Here is a 22425-nt window from a genome sequence, read left to right as displayed (position 1 = left end):
TCACTAATATCTTCCACCACCCTCTCAACAAACTGTGGTGTTGGATCACTTTGAACACTAGAAATTCCAAAATTAGGTAAAAGACTTACCGCGTTGATATGCACGGTGTTCCCCTTCTTTAGCCTCGAGTTGTTTTTCTTCAAATTCGCCACATCGGTTGCAAGTTAACCCATTTGAGTGGTCAACGATTGGAAGGCTTTGTCACGGACTTCATCCTTTTGCATGCGCACTTCATCAAGTTGATTTCTTCATTGCATGTCTTGTTGCATCATCTTTAACATGTCCATGACTCCATTCCCACTTGATGAACTTTGACCCACGGACCCACTTTGACCTCCACCCCCTTGACCTTGAAACCCTTGATTATTCCCGCCATGAAAATTACTTTGATTGTTATATTGTTGGCGAGGAACATAATTTTCTTGATTCCCTTGGAATTCGGGTCCAATTGAGTGGTCGGATTTCCAGAGCAAAAATTTGGATCATTTCTCAACCAGGGTTTGTAGGGGTGTTCGTGGTACGGTTCGGTGCGGTTTTTGACTAAAACCGAACCGAAAACCAAACTTTCGGTTTTATGATTTTTTAAAACCGTTCGGTTTCGGTTTTTTTTGTTCGGTTTTAAGATTTTGGGTTTCAGTTCGGTTTTGGATTCGGTTTTTTCGGTTTTGCTACTCGATTCAAAACTTTTTGGGACAAAAAAAAAAGTTGACCCAAGATATTGAAATTGGGCATGATATATTTTTTTTCTTTCAACTAATAATTAATGGAGTATTGAATATTTGGACTTCAAATATTATAAGCTAATAAAAGAGACATTTAAAATCAAATTTAAAAATACTAGTATTATTATTTATTAACCATATGTAGAAACCAAATATATTTGTTATTAACCATATGCTAAAACTAAACAAATAGTCGTCGGTAAATTTTGTTTTAATGGTTACGGTTAAAATATTATGGTTATTTTAATTTTTTTTGTTATTTCGGTGCGGTTCGGTTTTTTGGGTTCTTAACAATATACAAAACCGAACCAACACCAATATTTTTGTTTTTGCTAAAGTTCAAAACCGAACCACGTCTTTCTAATTCGGTTTGGTTTTTTCGGTTCGGTTTATTTGGGTTTTTCGGTTTCCATTCGGTTTTTTCGGTTTTATGCACACCCCTACTGGTTGGTAAGTGTTTGAGTTCATATTGTAATTCCTACCACCTCCCCCTTGAAGTGAATTCACCTCTTCTACTTGTACTTGTCCCACCATACACACATCCAATGCATGACCCAACTCATTACAATTCGTACAAACATCGATTACTTGATTAGTGGTTTGTACCCCTCCATCTTCCACATCTTGTACGTGTGGTCTTCCTATTGCTGGCCTTGCTCTTCTTTCGGTTTGAGCCTTTCTCTTTGATGTGACCGTCATTTTCTCCAAATATGCCCAATCATCTTGTTCATAATTAGTACCAAATATACCATTTGTGATTGACCTCAAATCCCGTTCATCTTCCATACTCAACCCCTCATGAAAAGCATTCAATAATTCCCAAAGAGCAATACCACGGTGAGGACAATTCTTGATCATCATGTTAAACCGCTCAAATACTTCATGAAACATCTCATCCGATTGTTGTTGGAAAGTTCTCAAACTCCTTCTTGCATCATTGGTCTTTTGAGCCGTGTAAAATTCTTCCAAAAATCTTTGTTGCATCTCGGTCCAAGTATAAATAGATGCGGAAGGCAATGTGTAAAACCATATCTTTGCCTTATCTTTCAACGAGAATTGAAAATGAACCAACTTAACCTCATTCGATGAAAGCCCTTGACCCCCAATCGTGTTGAAAATTGAGGACTATACGCCTCCAAGTGAAAGTATGGTTCTTTTGTGGCTAGACCCTTATACTTTGGTAAACTTTGGAGCAAATTGGTTCTCACCTCAAATGTTCTTCCAAGTTGATTTTGGGAAATAACTACTGGAGATGGATTATTAGTGATGACCGGTCGAAAGTGAGCTTCAATTCCTCTTACCATCTCTCTTGCATGCCTTCTTGGTACCCCCATTGGTACTCTTGGTTGACCCATTTTCCTATACATGGGCCTTGGAGGTGAAAATTGTTTGAATTGTGGTTAGGGCATTTGTTGTTGAAATTTTTGCCCTTGTGTATGAACTTGTTGTGAAGCTCGTTGTTGTTGAATAACCGGTTGAACTTGTTGTTGAACAACCGGTGGTGGTTGTCTATTAAGTTCTTGTACCAGTTCCGTTTGTTGCCCTTGAGCATAGGCAAAGTTCCCTTGATTCACCCTTTGACTTCCATCACCTCCCGTGTAGTAACCTTCCACTTCATACCCCTTAAACTCCCCATCAAACCCATCACCATAACCATCACTTTGTGTTCTTGAATATAGCATGAAAGGTGGTGCTTGATATTGGGTGCTTGATTGTGGTTGTTGAAAGGTTCGTTATTCGTTTTGTTGAGATGATGATGGACCAAAATTAGGAAAATGATTGGAAATAGGTGGCAATGTTGATGATATTGAGTAAGTGAGTTGAGTGTTCATAGGCTCGGTTGTGTAAGTTGGTTCTACTTAACTCGATGAAGTAGGTATGGTAGTAGAAATTGGTGGAGGTGGATTTAGAGGTGGAATTGGTGGCAATGTTTGACCCGAAGTAGGGATGGGTGAATCCATGGAGTTGTTTGATGCAGTTGGAGAACCAAGAAGCTTGTTCTCCCTAAGTAAGACTTGGTTTCTTCGAAGTGTTGTCCTCCCTAAGTACCTGCACACTAACACAACCAGAGTAAACCCAAAAATAACAAACAAGACTACAAAAGCTAACACACATTGCGCACTACTCCCCGAAAACGGCGCCAAAATTTGACGTGAGATCGAAGACTCACTCAAAATTAAACCAAATATAACTAATTAGATAGCAGTAAGTGGGTATCAAACACAGGGAGTTTGTGGAAAATCTGTTACTAAGTAGCTTTGCAATTTATATATATTTAACTACATGCAGAAGATATAATCAAAGATTTGGTTGTTTACTTTAATTAACAACAAGAACTGAAAACAAATAACGAGTTTTAACTGATTCAATAAAAAGAATGCTCCCTCCCGATTTCAGGTTTCCAAGATTGATAATGTGTACTTATACTTTTGGGATGAACTACATAGACATAGTTCCTGAGTATGTGTTTGATTGTGATAAAAGAGGACTAAGTACTTGGATTGTGAAAACGCATGGTTGTCACTCGATAATCAGTTTAATATAGCCAACCCTAATTCCCTTCCAATAATCTTGATTGCCTATGGCACCAAGAACTGATAGTCAAGAACCCGAATTACACTATACTAGCAATTACTAATCAAACTCACAATCACCATAGCAATATAATCATAAGATCAAATTACTATCCCACAAATAACATAAACAATTAACAAACATTCAATTGAAAACCTTATAATTCGGGAAAGAACACAAAGGAGATTAGCCACACATAATTTGGTTCATCATCACATCAATTAGAGTATGCATATGAATCAAAAACACCAAGTCAATGATTTAAATCACCAAACTATTGTTTTCTCCTTCCAATATCGTCCTTGGGTCGTCCTCTAGTGATAGATAGGTGAAAAGACAAGGAATAACGAATTAAAAACAAAGAAAATCGGCAGTTATAACTCCGGACCGTGGCCCACGGTCACCACCGTGGGCCACAGTGGTGTCCACGGTGCAGGAAGAGCTCACGATATGGTGAAATCTGCCTTTTTGGTGCCATTTTTACCATGGCCCATGATCAACACTGTGGGCCACGTTGGAGCTCTTTCTCATTTTTTTGTTTTCTTCATATCTTTCTCGTTTCAACTTCGTTTTCTTCGCCGTTTTCGCCCACGTTCTCATGATTTCATCCTCTATTTTCTCATACCTGCAATTATACGAGTAACCGTAGTCAACTAATTCCATGAAATTAATCGGTTAAGCATATACATTTATATCTTTTAGCTCACTTAACGGCTTCCCTACGGTTCACCCGTCATATGCTAGATTGCAAAATATAACACAATGTTTAGTAAATAACACAATATCGAGAAAAAAAGACACAATAACAAAAATAAACAAAAAAAAACAATAATAAATAAAAAGACACATTTATACTTTTATTTTTTTTTATCAAGGATGAAAAGGAGAACATTTAGCTTTTGTTACTTTTTCATATTTGATTTATATTTTGATTTATGATTTTAATTATTTTTTATGGATTTTTTTATGCCACAAATCCTTCTCATTTTGATTATTATAACTCAACCTATCTAACAACCAGAATAATATGTTAAATGTTACTTAGCATATGTTAGATAAGATTCATTTAATTAGTATTGTCATAAATCACAATTTCAAGTTAGAGTAAAGTGTCAAAATCATCTTTCAGGTTTGATTTGTTATGTGATTTTTGTCCAAAATATTTTTTTATGCAGTCAGACTATCGAAGTTTCCTGCTTATTACCAATTCAGTCCAAATTGTTAACTTTGTTAATTTTCACTGTTTACTCAAGGATAAAACTGTCGTTTTAACTATTTATTTAGTTTACTATTTTTTTAAACACTTAATATAACATTTGACTTTTTTTTATCAGGGATATTGGTTTTTAATACTTTCAGGTCTCACTCGATAGTTGATAACACTTTCAACTTTTTATTTGCAACTCACAACTCCCAACTTTAACCCTTTTTGTTTTTGGCACTCTCGAACGTAATGGATACTAACTCCGTTAGTTTTATTGTTGACGTTGCATGTTTTTAATGACATGGCATGTGTATGTGGCATTTTGTTAAAAAAAACTTGTGAGTCCCTCACCCCCACATCATCATCTTCTCCATAAAACCATATCCTAAATATAACCACCACCACCAGCTACCTCCACCCTTAGCCAATTTCATCACCACCACCAACATCCGGCCAACCAACATCCTTTGACTACCACCAACAACCAAGTGGTGGGCACCACCGCTTATGAAATCACCCCGCTAGTTAGGGGCCAATATTACACATTTTCGGTTATATATTTTCAGGTCAAGCCCACAAATACCAACATGGGATTTTTCCGACTACACCTACAACCAATCTTCCACACACACAAAATGGGGTGTAGTGGCGAGGGGATGTTTGGGTAAAACTGATGGAATGTGGTCGGTTGTTGTGTTCGATAACCCCAATCACCATCGCCCAATTTCATCACCACCGAACAACCTCTAACCTAAGTCTCATCGAATCGACCCCAAATCACACCAGATTTGGAGATTTCGCACAAGATAGCGGTGTTGGTGGTGGTAACGATATCAAGAGATTTGCTGGTAGTTATGATTCTCATAATTGTATGAGGCCAAAAATTGATCTGGACTTAGAGAGTATGGTGGGTGAGGGGTTGCGAGATCAATATGGTGTTTTTGATTCAGATACGACGGAAACTGATTGTGGTGGTGGTGATGGCACAACAAGCTGAAGGACTGTTGTGGTGATGTATGGTGGACCGAAGAGGTAGTGGAGATGCTGGTGGTGATGGTTATGTTTATGTTAGGGTTTATGAAGAAGATGGTGAAGTGGTGGTGTGGAACTCACAACTTTTTAGAAAAATGTTACATATACATACCATGTCATTAAAAACACGCCATGTCTGCAAGAAAACTAACGAAGTTAGGATCTATTAAGTTCCAAAGTGCCAAAAACAAATATGCTGAAAGTTGGGAGTGGTGGGTAACAAATCGAAAGTTGGGAGTGTTATCAACCAACGGGTGAAAGTTTAGAGTATTAAAAACAAATATCCCTTTTTATTATTATTAAAACACATATTTATTAATATGCATCTGTATAACAGATCGATTCTTATTCTCGTTGGCAACACCGACAACAACCACGATCACCGATCAGCGTTGTTAGGGTTTCGAAACCATGAATCTTCTCCATCGATTTCACACTACTACTACTACTACAACTACTACCAATAAAATATTTCCGATTGAATTCGTACTTCATCCTCTCCTCTCCGTTTAATTCCTCAAACAATTGAATGGATTATCGAATTGTCTCCCAAATCAATTTTCTCAGTCAATCTTTAACAAAAGAATCCTTTTGTGTGTTTAGAAAAATTATAGGGGAAATGACTTCTGTTTCGCTACTTTGTACCTGCTCGACTTTCTTGTTGATTTATTTTATTTTAGGGAAATCAAGGAGAAGAGAAGATTGGTGGTGGAGCACGGATGAGCGTTGAGAACCACCTAGGTGATGACGATGCTTGTGGTGTTGTGGTGCTTGGTACTCGTTTAGGCGTGATGTTGGTTGAATAAGGGAGTCGTAGCTTGGGTCGTAGTATAATGTGTTAATCTTAGAAGAGAAGCCAATTTTTTTTATGGAATCTGGATGGTTGATTAATAAATTACTAGGTTAGAGCCTGTGCTTTACACTGGTACAAAATATAACAAATACACCCATGAGTTAACAAAAAAGGTTAACGGAGTTATTGAGGAGGTAATTAACAAAGGGTGAGAAAACTTAATGGCCTAGTTGCACAAAAAATATTTTGGGACCAAAGTCGTATAATTGACCAAACCTAATTTTGACATTTTACTTTTTAAGTTATTAAAACCCTTTTAGCAATTACATAAAGGTATCAATTATAATAGAGACACGTAAACCTCTCATCAAACGAATCCAATATAAAATTTACGAAAACATCTTGTTTTTGCCAAGAAACCTGATCTCGACGTGCACAAAAAAACCGGTTCCCCCGAACCGGTCTACCCGACCTGGAACCGGTTCCGGTTCGTACCCGGTGGTCCTTATACCCGGTTTGGGTATTTATATACCCGAAATCCGTACCCGGTTCCACATACTATATCCCCAATCGGTTCGTACCCGGTTCCATTTTGGAACCGGTTCCGGTTCCTACCCTGAATAACCGGTTCCGCCGGGTATTTTACAGTAGGTCAGAAACTAGCCGTTGGAACCGGGTATATTACCGTTGGAACCGGTTCCAACGGTAATATACCCGTTGGAACCGTTTTTGAGAGAAAAATAGCCGTTGTAACCGGTTGCAACGGTAATATTGCCGATGGAACCTGTTTTTCTTGTCGAGATCCTTTATATAAATTGTTTTTCACCCCTTGTTTTACCACCAAGCTCAAAAACAATTTAAAGTACTTCTCGTTTAACAAACCCGACCATCCGACTCAATAATATTATGGCACCCACCAAAAATACTAGCAACAAGGCTAACTAGAACGCTTTTATTGAACCGGTTCATGCTCAAGATGACCCACTAGTTCTTGCGGTCGTCGACCATACCCGCAACAAATAAGTATGGAAGAATTGGGATTTTGTTATCACTATCGAAGGTGATCAAAAGGCTCGTTGCAAACTTTGTGGAACTTTTTTAAAGCACGATTCCAACTCGACATTGAGAAAGCACATCGAGAAGCCATTTTGCAAGGCCTTGAAAGGCATTCGCACAACCGACCAAGTGGACTTGGGTAAAGATGGTACACTATTTTGTTACAACACGAACCAAGTTCAAGATAGAATGGCAAAGTTCTTTATTCAACGAGGTTTGCCGTTTAACCGCTTTGACGATCCGGATTTGACGTCGTTGATTCGGGAAACTCTACAACCGCGATACACACATGTAAGTCGTATTACCCTAAGACGTCATTGTATCAAGTTGTGGGAGTGTGCAAAAAAAGAGTTAATCGAGTTTTTTCATTCTTTACAAGCGATGGTTAGTTTAACTACTGATGTTTGTTCGGCACCACACGGGTTACCCGAATCATACATATGTGTCACCGCTCATTGGGTTGATCCGGTGACATGGAAATTGATGAAACACACCATCGCTTTTGAAAACTTCTCGTTCCCACATACCGCCGAAAAATTGTTTGAATTGGTTGATGAAGTTATAACGGCTTACAACTTGAAAAATAAAATATTTTCAATTTCGTTTGACAACGCATCAAACAATACAAAGGCGGCCGAAAATATTATCATTATATATTTACCACCTTGTTACGGGGATTTTTTTCATGTTCGATGTGTTGCACATATCATCAACTTGGTTGTTCAAAAAGGTCTCGACAATGAAAATATTTGTGAAGATTTAAGTTTCTTTAGACTTATGTTACAAGATGTTTTCAAAAGTGGTAAAAGAAGACATCTTGAATATAAGAACTAATGCAAGTCGGTTAAAAGAAAGTATTTGGTGCCGAATTGGGACGTTCCAACCCGTTGGAACTCAACTTGTCATATGCTCAAGTGTGCTTTTGCCCAACGCAAAACTCTACAATCTTTTCATAAAAATCTTGTTGAGGTACGCGAGGCCGATATGGTTCCCAAAAGTGTTTGGGTCCATGTCGGTTTTTTGTTGGAGTATCTTGATGTGTTCAAAACCTCAACAACAAAGTTATCAAGAGTTTATTATCCTACTAGTTGTTGGGTTTTTCAAGAATTGTACAACATGTCTTCTACTTTTAGAGAGTTTGAGGAGAAGAACAAACTATTCAACTATTCAAGAATATTGTTGCGGTAATGAAGGAAAATTTCTTAAAATATTTTGAAAACATACCGCCGTTCTTTACTTGTGCTGCCGCTTTAAACCCCTATTGGAATGTTAATGGGGTTGCATTGATTGAGGAAATATTCGACAACATGGGAATGCACGAGATCGACCCGAAGTTGTCGACGGAAGCGAAGGAAAAGTTTAACAAAAACCTTCAAGACCTTTATGACCATTATTTTCAAATTTATGGTCCAAGCGCGAGATCGTCTTTTGTGAGACAAACAACGACTAGTAGGCCGTGCAAGGACAAACTTATAAACTTGATGAATGCGGTCCGTGAATCGGCATCTAAGAGGCAAAGAGGAAACACACCAACTAGCGAACTTGGTCGATATGGTGGAGCAAACTATGTTGAGGGCGCAACGGTCGACGAAATTCGCATTATTGATTTGTTGGCTTGGTGGAAAGGAAAACAAAACGAATTTCATATTCTATCCATCATGGCTCGTGATTTTCTTGCCATACAAGCCTCAACGGTTGCTTCCGAATCGGTTTTTTCTCTTAGTGGGAGGGTATTATCAATGCGAAGAACAAAACTAACTCCCGAGTTTCTAGAGGTTTGCATTTGCCTAAAGAACCATTTGGATGCGGTGGATCGTGTACAACACAAGGCAAAGTTCGAAAATGAAATACCAATAGAGCGTCCTATTCATGATGAGGAGGCGGAGGACGGGCTTTCTTTCGATAATTCGGGTGGTAAAGAAGACGAGGGTGAAGACTAAGAAGACTTGTAATGTTTATTTGTTTTAGTAAAACCATTTGCAACACTATCAAAGTTCAAGTAATATTTAGTTTTGATTTGCTTAATAACTACTTTTGTTTTGTTTATTTCTTATTAGTCATGATAAATTTTTTGTTACTTTTTTAATAACGACGAACATTTTATTATATAAACAACAAATATTACAAACATTATTAAAACATGACGATACTAAACATAACAACTTAAACTAAAAAACAACGTCCGTCGTTTTAATCCGGCGTTCTACAACGATTAAGCGTTGTTACCGGCAGCGATAGGTGCTTGAGTTGTAGAGCCGGACGACTCTCCCGCTTCCGCTTTCTTGGCATCCAAACTTTTTTTCACACGACATTACTTATTGGTATGCTTGCGTAAGATGGAGTTCGAACCGCTTTCAGGAACTTCGAGCAGTACTTGCACCGAGCCATCTCTTGTGAGTCAGTCATGAGACATAAATCGTAATGAACCCAAACATCGGGGCATCGTGTTGTTTCGATCACCATAACAATGTCGTCGTTAGTTGCCATTTTGTCGGTTTAAACTTAATTGTGATTTAGAGTGTGTTTTATAGTTTTGAAAGTGGTTTAACTAAGGTAGCGTTGGGTATGAAGTAGTCACAGGGGGAATGAAATGATTCATTGCTTGGGAATGAAAAATGTGGTGTTTGGTTGCTCAATGAAATAGAATCATCTGTTACACATGGAATCTCATTCCATCAAAACCATTCCTTCCCACCCCCCCACCCTTCATTTTTTTCATTCCATTCCTCATTCACCACACTTTCTCAACAACATCACCACCTAACAATATCCACCACCACCACTACCATAGCCACCACCACCTGCTGCCACCGCCAACTTCGTCGTATCCACCACCACCTCCGCCACCACCTCCGACGCCACCACCTTACCACTAGCGCTACCAACGCCACCACGCCGCCGTCGCCACCATTGTCACCGTAACCACCACAACCATTTTCATCGTAACCACCGCAACCATTGTCACTGTCGCCGCCTGACTATCACCACCACCACCTGACCTCAACCACCGTCGCCACCACCCTACCATCACCATCACTACCAATGCTACCATCGCTTGACCACCACCACCATAACCACCGCCCTTGACACCTGACCGCCACTACCACCACCGTCGCCACCACCATTTTTGTTGCCGGAGCTACCAGTACCACCACCGTTGCCATTGCAGTTTTTTTTTTTTTGTAACATAATTTACTCCGAGAAAAAAATGTTTTTATTATTTTTATTTCATTCCTATAATTTTTTTGGATACCAAACAATATTAACTAATGATTCATTTAAATCCCATAGGTTAACCAAACAAGACAAATGAATGGTAATGATCAATTTCATTCCCTTGTTCATTCCATTCATTCTCCCATTCCATTCCCCCTTCATTCCTTCACCTCCAACCAAACATACTTACACACAACACCTTGCTATTTATAGTATGTTACTAACATGTTTATAGTTAAAAAACCGGTTCCAACGGTCAAAAACGGCTATATAGCCATTGAAACCGGTTTCTAACGGCTATATTGTTTAAAATTCAAAAAAAAACCGGTGGAACCGGTTTTTACGTAAAACCCGGTCCCGGTTCCTACCCGGACCGGTTCCACTAGGTTCCCATTTTAGGCCATCGGGTCGGGTCCGAAACCGACCCAAGTCCTGGGTGGAACCGGTCCCATTTTGTACTGGTGTGAAAAAACCGGCTCCGAACCGGTTCCGGGTTTTAAAAATACCCGATTTTGTGCACCTCTACCCTGATCATTGGACATCTTGACTAAATCATGTCTATAATCAAATTAATTTTTCTATGTATTTGCCATCATCCTGTAAGTTGATCATAATGTACAAGAAACCAGATCTTTTTTTTTTCCGCAATCATACTACAAAAAAGTTTCTTTTATAAAATTCAATCAATGAATTGCTTAAAAATGTATAAGCATTACATAGCACAAACTCACACACATAGCCACACACAAATGTTCTACACTATATTAATGTCAACTAGTAACAAGCATACAACACAACACAACACAACGCAATGCATATACATCTAAGGTTCATCACCGCACAATGTACATCTATGAATGCTTATGGTACATGCGTGTAGATGTCAAACTCAAGGTGCTAGTGATGCCTGAAATAAACGTTTCAATCTATACCGAGAAATCTCACAAACATGATACAAAAAAACATCATATTGCTGCTTATGCACTTTGATTTGATTAACTGCCACCCAATCCATACTGCAAAGGGAACAAAATTAAAACAATGTTAACATTGGAAGGATAAAAGTTGCAAATTAAATAAACATGACGTCGTTAGGCTGAAATTTTTACATGTGAATAACCATAGTTTGGTTTTTAATCAGGTTTTACAGATTTTGTCAAAATCCTGTTCAAGAGATTGAAAAGTTCCAAGGGACGTAAAAAGACAAATATGCCCCAACACATGTTCATATCACATGACTGAATGTAACCCAAAATCGTTACACTTAATGATAATAATAAAATTATAAAAAATTGTGATTACTTTGGAGATTCCAATTGCAGAAGGTTTTGGACTAAACATGCAAATTGAGAACAAACAGATGTCACATGGATAAAATTTGTAACTTAATCTTGTGTTATTTTGGAAAAGGGAGTTTTTTTTCAAGAAAAGATAATTCAAATGTTTATAGATTTGTTCAAATTCTTTTTTTATAAGGAGAGGAAATTCTCAAGGATTTCTAATAAAGAAAACCGTGCGAATAGGCTTGTAAACAAACCGAAAGAACACGAACGGCGCATGTTCGTTTTCGTTCAATTTACTTTAAACAAACAAACACTCGATTAGCCGAACAAGATTATCTTGTTCGTGGTTGTTCGTTATAAAAGTGAACACGTTCGTGTTCGTTTATGGTCGTTTGCAAACAGCATAAAATAACGGTTCATGAACGTAAACGAATGAGTATAATTGAACATAGATGAACCAACATAGAGATAAAATCCAAATAAAAGTAAATGTTAAAGTTATTGAAACTACACTACATTGTCATCATCATCATCATCATCATCATCATCATCATCGTACTCAGTATATCCCACCAATAGCAAAGCTATGGTAGGGTCTGAGGAGGGTAAGATATAGACAGCCTTACCTCTACCCCATAGGGATAGAGAGGCTGCTTCCGGTGAGACCCCCGGCTCGAGAAACTACACTACATTGTAATGGGCCTAAATGATTTAAAAGAATACGTTAGCGAACGTAAAAGAACGAACTTAAAAAAAACATAAGTGAACATAAACAAATTTAAATGAACAAACGTTCACGAACATAAAAAAACAGAAATGTTCATTCATTTAACTAAATGAACACAAACTTTTGTTCATGTTCTTTTGCTTATCAAATAAGCAAACTTCCCACCAAACCGTTCACTGTACGTTCTGTTCATTTACAGACCTAGGTTTAACTACAAATTAAATGGGTCAAATGGTAAAACTGGTTAAACAAATTGAAAGTCATCTGAAGCGTATTAAGTTGTATAAAACCCTCCTAAACACCTTTATTAATAAACGTTACATTACTGTTGTAATAATGTAGTTTAAGTGATCATATTCTGCACAATAGTTAACTATAAAAAATAAAGAAATATTATTTTTGTTCCTTCAGCAGTAAGAACGAACAATAAATAAACAATAATGAACTAATGATAAAGAGAGAAAATCAAGAAATACCATTTCTCTCATACGCGAGCTCCAGATATCGGAATGAAAAGATTTACCATCAGCACTAGTTGAGCCGGATGGTTGACCTGAATGTGGGTTTAGCAGAGGCTCCCATCTTCCGGAACCTTCCTCAACATCATCATCCTTCTTATGTGAAGATACCATCATTCTCAACACTACAGCAAGAAGTAAACATAGAGCCTGAAATACAAAAAAATCATCATAGTAATATTACCATAACGATTTTTAAAACTGTCATAAATCAAGAATATGTGGCATATCACTTTAGTTGACAGGTTTGGCATCTATGTAGTTAATGCCAAAAAATAGCGGATATCAGTCAATGACCGATATCTGAGATATCAGTTATTGCGGTGGGATAGCGGTATATATATATAGATATATATATATATATAGGATCAGGATCATGAGAGAACCTTTTTGAAATTGAGAACTATGAGAACCATTTTGGACCACAAAAAATCCAAAAATAAAAAAAATCATAAACTAAAAAAAAACACAAAAATCAAAAAAGTATAAAAACCAAAATTCTTATTTTATCATCCCGGTTTCATAAAAAAAAAAAAAAAAAAAAAAACTCGGTTTAGCTAAATTATATACATATATGAAAAAAATATACAGATATGTATATTTACATGTTTTTTTTGTATACATGTGTATTGTAAAGAAGATGGTTGTAGTGAAAGTAATGTTTATTACTTGAAGGTGTGTCTAATACATAAGCCACTACACCTATATATACACAACTAAACCCTAGCTAACAGCCCATAAAAGGCCCATGGGCTCTATCTAACCAAATGGGCTAAAACCCTAACTAAATACAATTAATACTCCTCCTCAAGTTGGAGCATAGATGTTAATCATGCCCAACTTGTTACAAATAAAATCTATCTGAGCTTTCCGGAGCGGTTTAGTTAGAATGTCTGCTAGCTGAAAATTTGTCTTCACATGAACTGGTTGAATGGAAGGAGGATCAATTTGTGTGCCTACTACCCGATCTCTGATAAGGTGGCAGTCGACCTCAATATGTTTTGTCCTCTCATGAAATACTTGATTCTTGGCTATGTGAATAGCTGACTGATTATCACAGTATAGCCTCATCAAGTCATTAGAAACAACCCCGAGCTCTCTGAGAAGACGACGAACCCATGTCATCTCTGATGTTACATCTGCCATGGCTCTATATTCTGATTCGGCACTCGACCGGGAGACCGTGTGTTGCTTCTTACTCTTCCATGATACAAGGTTTCCCCCAACAAACACACAATATCCGGTGGTAAATCGTCGAGAAATTGGACAACCTGCCCAATCTGCATCTGAGAACCCTGATATTCGACCATCTCCTTCCGTGAAGGCACCTACACGACAATGACCCTGATCAGAGTATAATATGCCCAAGCCAGGTGAGGTCTTAAGATATCTTAAGACACGAAGGGCAGCATCCCAGTGACCGGTGTATGGTGTAGCCATAAATTGGCTCAGAACACTGACAGTAAAGGAGATACCCGGTCGTGTGACGGTTAAATAATTAAGTTTACCAACCAGCCGTCTGTATCGCTCAGGATCTTTCATTGGATCTCCTTCCTTTGGGAGGAGTTTCTTTGTAGGAAGCATTGGTGTATCAACAGGTTTACAACCCAGTAAGCCACATTCAGTTAACATATCAAGAACATACTTTCGTTGGGAGAGAAGTATTCCTTGTGGAGAGCGGGATACTTCTATGCCAAGGAAATACCTCAGTCGACCTAAGTCGCTTACCTGAAACTGAGACTGAAGAAACTGCTTGAGTTCGGAAATCCCGACCTCGTCATCACCTGTGATTATAATGTCATCCACATAAACAACTACGATAATCCTCTTCCCTTTCTGGTGTCTAAAGAAGACAGACTGATCGTAGGCACTCCGCGTCATCCCAAACTGTCCCATAACACTAGAGAATCGACCAAACCATGCTCTGGGAGACTGTTTAAGACCATATAGAGAACGACGTAGTCTACAAGCTTTCGAGGCCTCCTCCTCAACGACGAACCCTGGGGGTTGCTCCATATATACCTCCTCCTCAAGAACACCATTAAGAAAGGCGTTCTTGACATCAAGCTGGTGGAGTGGCCAATGATTAATGGCAGCAAGAGCGATGCAAATACGGACAGATGGCATTTTAGCAACCGGAGAGAAAGTTTCATCGTAATCAATGCCATATGCATGAGAATACCCTTTTGCAACCAACCGAGCCTTTAAGCGGTGTAGGGAGCCATCCGGGTGTAGTTTAACCGTAAACACCCAACGACAACCAACAATACGCTTCCCTTTAGGAAGTGTTTCAAGATCCCATGTATGATTGGACTTTAGAGCCCCGATTTCATCTTCCATAGCCTGTCTCCATCCTGGGTGAGCGAGAGCGCTCGTCACATTTTTGGGAATCGGGTAGGAATCAAGGGTAGTGGTGTACGCATGAGATTCAGGAGATAGGTGGGTGTAGGCAACATAGTCCTGAATTGGGTAACGAGTACATGTCCGGGGTTCCTTGCGAAAGGAAATAGGTATATCGGGAAGTGGGGCACCAGGAGGATCATAAACAGGTGTGTCAGAGGTTGGTGGATCGGGTAACGATGTAGTAGTGAGGTGTGGATTGCTCAGATGTAGGCGGAGTATCGGAGGGTATTTCGGGGTCGTGGCCAGGTTGTGAATCAAGAGTCGCTGATGTTTGACCCCTACCCCGCCTAGCATATGTGAAAAGCAGTGGCGGAGATTCTGTCGGTGGGTCAGAATCAGTAGAGATTGGATCGGTAAAAGGAATTGACACAGGAATGGTGGGGATGAAGGGAGATGTGGGTATATCGAGGTCGGGAAACGGGTCAGAAACAGGAGTGGAACACTCGGGAAAGTAAGGAGACTCGTGAAAAGTGACATCGGCACTGGTAAAGTATCGGTGAAGTGATGGGCTATAGCATCGATACCCTTCTTGAACCCGTGAGTAACCAAGAAAGACACAACGAATGGCTCGAGGATCAAGTTTGATGGTTTTTGGACTATGGTCATGAACATAGGCGACACAACCAAATACTTTAGGTGCGAGAGGAAATGGATCATCGTTGGGAAATAGTATAGAAAACGGTGTTTTACCATGAAGAACGGTTGAGGGCATGCGGTTAATCAGATATGTGGCAGTGAGAACGGCATCTCCCCAAAAACGATGAGGAACACGTGATTGGATCATGATTGTGCGAGCAACATCCAATATGTGACAATTTTTGCGTTCGGACACACCATTTTGTTGAGATGTATAAGCACACGATGATTCATGAATAATGCCGTTGGTTTTTAAGTATGAAGAAAAGTCGGTGGAAAAATATTCTTTAGCATTATCAGATCGTAAAGTTTTAATGGTGGTGTTAAATTGGTTTTGAACATAAGCATTAAATTCTCGAAATATGGAAAATACCTCACTACGAGATTTCAATAAATAAACCCAAGTAGTGCGAGAATAGTCATCAATAAAGGTAATAAAATATTCAAAACCCAACGTAGATTTGATAGGGCAAGGACCCCATACATCAGAATGCAACAGTTCAAAACAAGAACTGACTCGATTGGGCACCCTAGGGGGATAGGGACGCCTGGTATGTTTACCAAGTTGACACGACTCACAATGAAAATTAAAAGACGAAAGTGGTAAATCTGGTCGCATTTGCCTCAGAACTGCTGTAGAGGGATGACCTAACCGACAGTGAGCCTCCCTGACAGCGGAATCACATAAGTTTGCTACAGGATGCGAAAACGGGGATATACGATAGAGACCTCCTGATTCAAAACCAGTACCAATTACCCGATTTGTTCCTAGTTCATGAAAACGCAGTGAGTTGGGTAAAAGGTCACATAACAGTTGTTTTGTTTGGTAATCTGACTCACTGAACAAAGACTGGTAGGAAATTTAGGAACAAAAAGGATAGAAGACAGTTTTAGGTTTTCCGAGTTACTGATGGATCCTATGCCGAGAACGGGACATGAAGATCCATCGGCAAGACGTACTGGTGCATGGGAAACATTTTGAAGACTAGAAAAAATACCCCGATTCCCAGTCATGTGATGTGTGGCTCCAGAATCAATCACCCATGATAAGTCAAGGCTAGAAGGTTTACCTGAATGTGCCGAGCTGGTTTGAGGATGAGGCAACTGAGAGGTAAGAAACCGTTGAATAAGATCATGCTCCTCTTTAGTAAATGTATACATGTATGTATTTTCGCCCATAGTGATACACGAAACTGAAAATTGACTGTGAACAGTAACAAGTGCCGGTGGAGGGCAGGAACAGATTCCGGCGTAAACAGTTACTCGTCGTGAACAGTTAATTCCGGCAGCGAACAGTAACTTTCCGGCAGCGAACAGAAATCCCGGCAGTGAACAGTGTTTTTCCGGCGTGAACAGTGTTTTTCCGGCGATGAACAGTGAACAGAAATCCCGGCAGTGAACAGTACCGGCGAACCGTGATTTCGCGTGAACAGTGCTCGTCAGTGAACAGTAGTTTTCCGGGAGTGAACAGTGTTTTCCGGCATGAACAGTGTTTCCGGCGGTGAACAGTGCTCACGTGAACAGTGCTCGGACAGAACAACAAGGCAGGAGCTTGTTTCAGATCTGAAGGCTGCTGGTGACGGCTGGTCAGACTCAGGTTCGGGTCAGATCGCGGCTAGGGTTTGGATCGAGAGCCGTAGCTCTGATACCATGTAAAGAAGATGGTTGTAGTGAAAGTAATGTTTATTACTTGAAGGTGTGTCTAATACATAAGCCACTACACCTATATATACACAACTAAACCCTAGCTAACAGCCCATAAAAGGCCCATGGGCTCTATCTAACCAAATGGGCTAAAACCCTAACTAAATACAATTAACAAATTTAAGATAAATGATACTGTACATATGTGTATATTACGTAACCAAAGATTATATAAAATTATATATATGTGTATAATACGACGTTTTTTTTTATTTTTTTGTATATTTTTTATTTTTTTTAATAAAACCGGAATGAAATATAAGAATTTTGGTTTTTTTACTTTTTTAAAATTTTTATTATTTTTTGTTTTATGATTTTTTTATATATTTTTTTAAAGGTGTTTTTAGTGGTTCAAAATGGTTCTCAAAGTTCTCAATTTGCAAAGGGTTCTCTTAGGATCCTTACCCTATATATATATATACACACACACACATATATAACACCAAAAGTTATCTAATAATAATACTTAAGTCTTAATACCAAAATCATAAAAGTCAATAGTTCAAAACACAAAGTAACAATATTTTTAATTTAAGACATGATTTAACCACTTAATCGAAAGCCATAAATATATAAGCAGCAGCAGCGGCTGAAGAAACGGGTATCGGAGATGAGCATCAACAGCGATTGAGGTATTTTTAGGGCAATAAGCTGATCGTTCAATAATAATCATAATGAAATTGGGCTATGGGCTTACAGTTTGGGCCAAAAAAAGTAACAATTGGGTCAAAAATATTAAATTGATAATCTCACCGCTATTTCCGATATATCGGTGGCCAAATATCGGCGAAATAGCGGTAAATAGCGCCGCAAATATCGGAACCGCTATTTGGACCGATATTTCGACCACTATTTTACCGCCGGACCGATAACCGCTATAGCACCGCTATTGATAGCATAGTTTGGCATTACTGAAGGTACTAACAACCACTTAGGGTGGCAATACCCAACTCGAAACAAAAATAAGTGGGTTCCAGTCGTAAACAGTTCAAGCCATTTCATAAACAGACCATGTTAGGGTTGTTAATAAACGGGTCAACACGTTTTAAAATTACCATTGAACTTTTAAAAACAAAAAAAAAATTATAAACTCAATCCACCAACCTGTTTAGATAAACAAGTTACACAAGTCGTTTCCTGGTTACTTGATTAAGCATGTCCAGATCAGGGTTTAGGGTTTTTATACGATTAACTAAACGAAGTGTGTTTAGGTTGGATTGTAGTTGTACCAACCCACCAACCTGAATTGCCACCTGTAATCCAGGTGTACAAATACATACAAAAGTATACAACTAGATATGCTTACAGATTTCAAGAATAGATGCATGTGTGTATCATATGCACATAGATTACAAAGAAACCAACACAAACAAATAACTTCACACAGAAACATCATCAAAGTATACAAGGTAAATAATCAAGTGGTTTCAAAATGTGCGAATCAGAAGGGCATATTGCGCACACCAAATGATGCAGTGATGAGATCGCATCGAGTGGTTTCAAAATGTGCGAATCAGAAGCGCATATTGCGCACACCAAATGATGCAGTGATGAGATCGCATCGCGCGATGCGATACCATGATGCGCGCGTCACATGATGTGATCTTATGCGTGAGGTGGTGCTTTATGCAGTTGACCAATATTTGAGAAGATTGAACAAATCTGACCATCGATTGAACTATGGGTTTAAGTATTTAAACAAATTAGGCCATTTATTCAACGCATCTAGTCATCTGACCAGCTAATTGTTAACCGCGTAAACACAAAATTAAGCAAAAGAATACTAATTCATCTGAATATTCAAAAATATGATTTTAATTTTTATTTTTCTAGACTCTAGATCATCTAAGTATGTGGGAACTGGGAAAAAATAACTATATTTTTTGGCATGCCTTATTTCAATATAACTACTGTTCCAAAATAAGTTGGTTTACAAATAAAAGTCAAGTATAAATAGATAATAATCTCACTTGCTTGAATAACTAGGTCACTGGGTGTTAACAGAGCAATGTGGAAAGCTATTAAGTTGTGCGAAACAAAGAACATCTAGAACACTTTTTTATGCGTTTTGTTATTCACTTTCAGACTGAAGAATATTTTACAAGCATTGAAGCAGAAGTTATAATAATGAACCAAATGCATTAAAAACACATAGTTGCATGATCATAAAAGGCGTAAGAAAAAACGATAATGAACTATTAAGCACTAATATTACCTGAATTAGGATTATAGTGATGCCAACCCATTTACAAATATCAACATTGTCTTCAATGAATTTCCGAATGCTATCAATTCCTCCAGTCGGATCCTCTGGCAGATCCTAAAAAAAACGTCATTCCTTTAGTAAAACTCTTTAACAGCAAGATAAATATAAACATGTTGTAGTAATTACAATATCACACCTTCTCCCAACGATGATCAAGCACAATAAACGCAACCAAAGCCACCTCAAGCAGAATCAAAACTATTTTAAGTATCGTGTACTGCCAAATATTAACATTAAGGAAGGAAGCAACTAAGAAGTTGAAAACAGCTGAGTGGGTAAAATGTTTAAAAAGAATAATAGAAGTGCGACATAATAGTAATAAAAAGGGATACAAAACAAAGGCAACATCCATGGATAGCTTCAGCTGCAATATGGCCAATGCAAGAAATGCAACAGAGAACAATGCCCAATCCCATAAAAGCATATATGAACCTGCATAAGAAAATTAATTTTAATCATAATAATAATAATAATAATAATAATAATAATAATAATGTGGGTGGGGTTGAAAAAGGAAATGAAGATTAGGATTTGCATACCAAGGCGCCGGAAGGGAATATGAATAGAGAGCGGTGGGTTCAAATGGGGATGGGGCTGTAGATGGAGATGGAGATGGAGGAATTGGTGGCAAGTGGTTTTGCCAGTGACTCAACATATACGCAGAGTAAACGATGATTGAGATTCCGATGAACGTTTGGGAGAATATCAGGAATTTCAGAATCAATGCCACAAATGTGTGGCAACACGTACCAGTCCTCATTGGATTTGATTGATTGATAGATGAATCAAACCCTAGCTTTTGCTCTTCTGTTTCTTCTTTTCCTAAAATCTATATTTGGGTAAATAGAATGAATATTCCAGAAATATATATATATATATATGGTATCAAATAACATTGGTGTCGCAGCATGTATGACATTTTACCAATGGATGCATCAACATGGGCTGGCCTTTGTTGGTCATTTAGAAAAAGAATGATTTAGGGGTGTTTGGGATTGCTTATTTTCACCTATCTATAACTTATAAGTTTATTAAAAAGTAAAAAGGTGTTTAGCATTGCTTATATTGGGAGAGGAAAAGTTCCATAAGTTACACTTTTGTAACTTATTAACTTAATGAAAAGTTATAAGGAGACAAAATAAGGAATCCCAAACACTCCCTTATATTCATTCTTGGTCTAATCTCTTTACTCATTCATTTTACATATCCACCGGTTATGTTGGCAAACGGGTTACAATTTACTTTCTAATTCTCTAATCTCTCATCTTATTCATCTTATCTATTCATGGATCAAACTAATTTTGACAAATGAGCTATAATTTCGTTTCTAATTCTTTAATTTCTCATCTTATCTATCATATCCATCCATGGGTTATGGGTCAAAATAATTTTGAAAAATTGGTTATAATTTCTTTTCTAATTCTCTAATATCTTATCTCATTCATCATAATTATCCATGGGTAATGAGTCAAAACAATTTTGGCAAATGTTGTATATAGACGGTGTGTTTGGTTGGGGGGCAATTAGGGGTGAGCAGAAAACCGAAAATACCGAACCGAAACCGAATTAACCGAAAAACCGAACCGAAGCATTAACCGACGGTTTTTTTTTTGTTTTTTTGGAAAACCGAAATTTCGTTTCGGTTCGGTTATCCATTTCAAAAATACCGAAAAACCGAACCGAACTGATTAACTTGGTATATTAAAATAAATAATTTAAATGATTGTTAAATATATTTATACTAAGCCATATGCGACAACAACCGAAACAAATTAGGAGTTTGTTGGTTCAATAGATTGTAAGAGAAATTAGAGTTTGTGAAAGGAATAGTAAATGTTAATATATATTTTTGTACATAGGAACCAATTGCATAAAACAATTAATAGAACGAAAAAAACAAAATAAGAAAAAATAAAAAAAACCGAACCGAAACCAAAAAACCGAAAACTGAAAAACCGAAACCGAACGGTTTTTATATATGAAAAAACCGAATTTCCAGTTTCGGTTTCACCTAAAAATCGAACCGAACCGAACCGTGCTCAGCCTTAGGGGCAATTGAATGGAAGAAGGAATTTAATGGAAAAGGGAATGAAATGACTCAGTAAGGCAAGGGTAATGGGGCTTGGTTAAGGGGGTGATCCAGGTGGCTGCCTAGGTGGCTCGCGCACACCACTACACCACACAAGTGAACAGGGGCGCGGACGACCGAAGTGGTCCAGTTTCGGTTTCACCTAAAAATCGAACCGAACCGAACCGTGCTCAGCCTTAGGTGCAATTGAATGGAAGAAGAG

At 38.1% G+C, this 22425-nt stretch overlaps 1 protein-coding gene across 1 annotated transcript; it reads right to left on the bottom strand.

Annotated features, from left to right (window-relative positions):
• Window positions 1–11262: 11262 nt before the first annotated feature.
• LOC143593398 (tetraspanin-18-like) lies at window positions 11263–20895 on the bottom strand. The gene is made up of 6 exons (XM_077073041.1): window positions 20674–20895; window positions 20467–20566; window positions 20271–20351; window positions 20084–20188; window positions 13084–13275; window positions 11263–11613 (listed from the first exon to the last, which is right to left on the bottom strand). The coding sequence occupies exons 1-6, from the start codon at window positions 20892–20894 to the stop codon at window positions 11593–11595; spliced, it is 720 nt and encodes a 239-aa protein (XP_076929156.1). The 5' UTR covers window position 20895; the 3' UTR covers window positions 11263–11592.
• Between the last annotated feature and the right edge of the window lie 1530 nt (window positions 20896–22425).

Source organism: Bidens hawaiensis, unplaced genomic scaffold, assembly GCF_021521415.1.
Source record: "Bidens hawaiensis isolate Kalapana, Puna unplaced genomic scaffold, B.hawaiensis_p1.1 tig00042193_1, whole genome shotgun sequence".
In the NCBI taxonomy this organism is placed as follows: Eukaryota; Viridiplantae; Streptophyta; class Magnoliopsida; order Asterales; family Asteraceae; genus Bidens; species Bidens hawaiensis.
The sequence above is the reverse complement of the archived record's forward strand: the minus strand, read 5'-3'. Positions and strand labels throughout refer to the sequence as shown.

What these genes read in the sequence shown, in the direction of transcription:
- LOC143593398 (XM_077073041.1), bottom strand. Translation starts at nt 20,894, where the DNA reads ATGAGGACTGGTACGTGTTGCCACACATTTGTGGCATTGATTCTGAAA. An exon ending in ATGGATGTTGCCTTTGTTTT is followed by an intron (nt 20,352 to 20,466) that starts GTATCCCTTTTT and finishes AATATTTGGCAG; the next exon opens with TACACGATACTTAAAATAGT. An exon ending in GCTCGCGTATGAGAGAAATG is followed by an intron (nt 11,614 to 13,083) that starts GTATTTCTTGAT and finishes TTCCCTTTGCAG; the next exon opens with TATGGATTGGGTGGCAGTTA.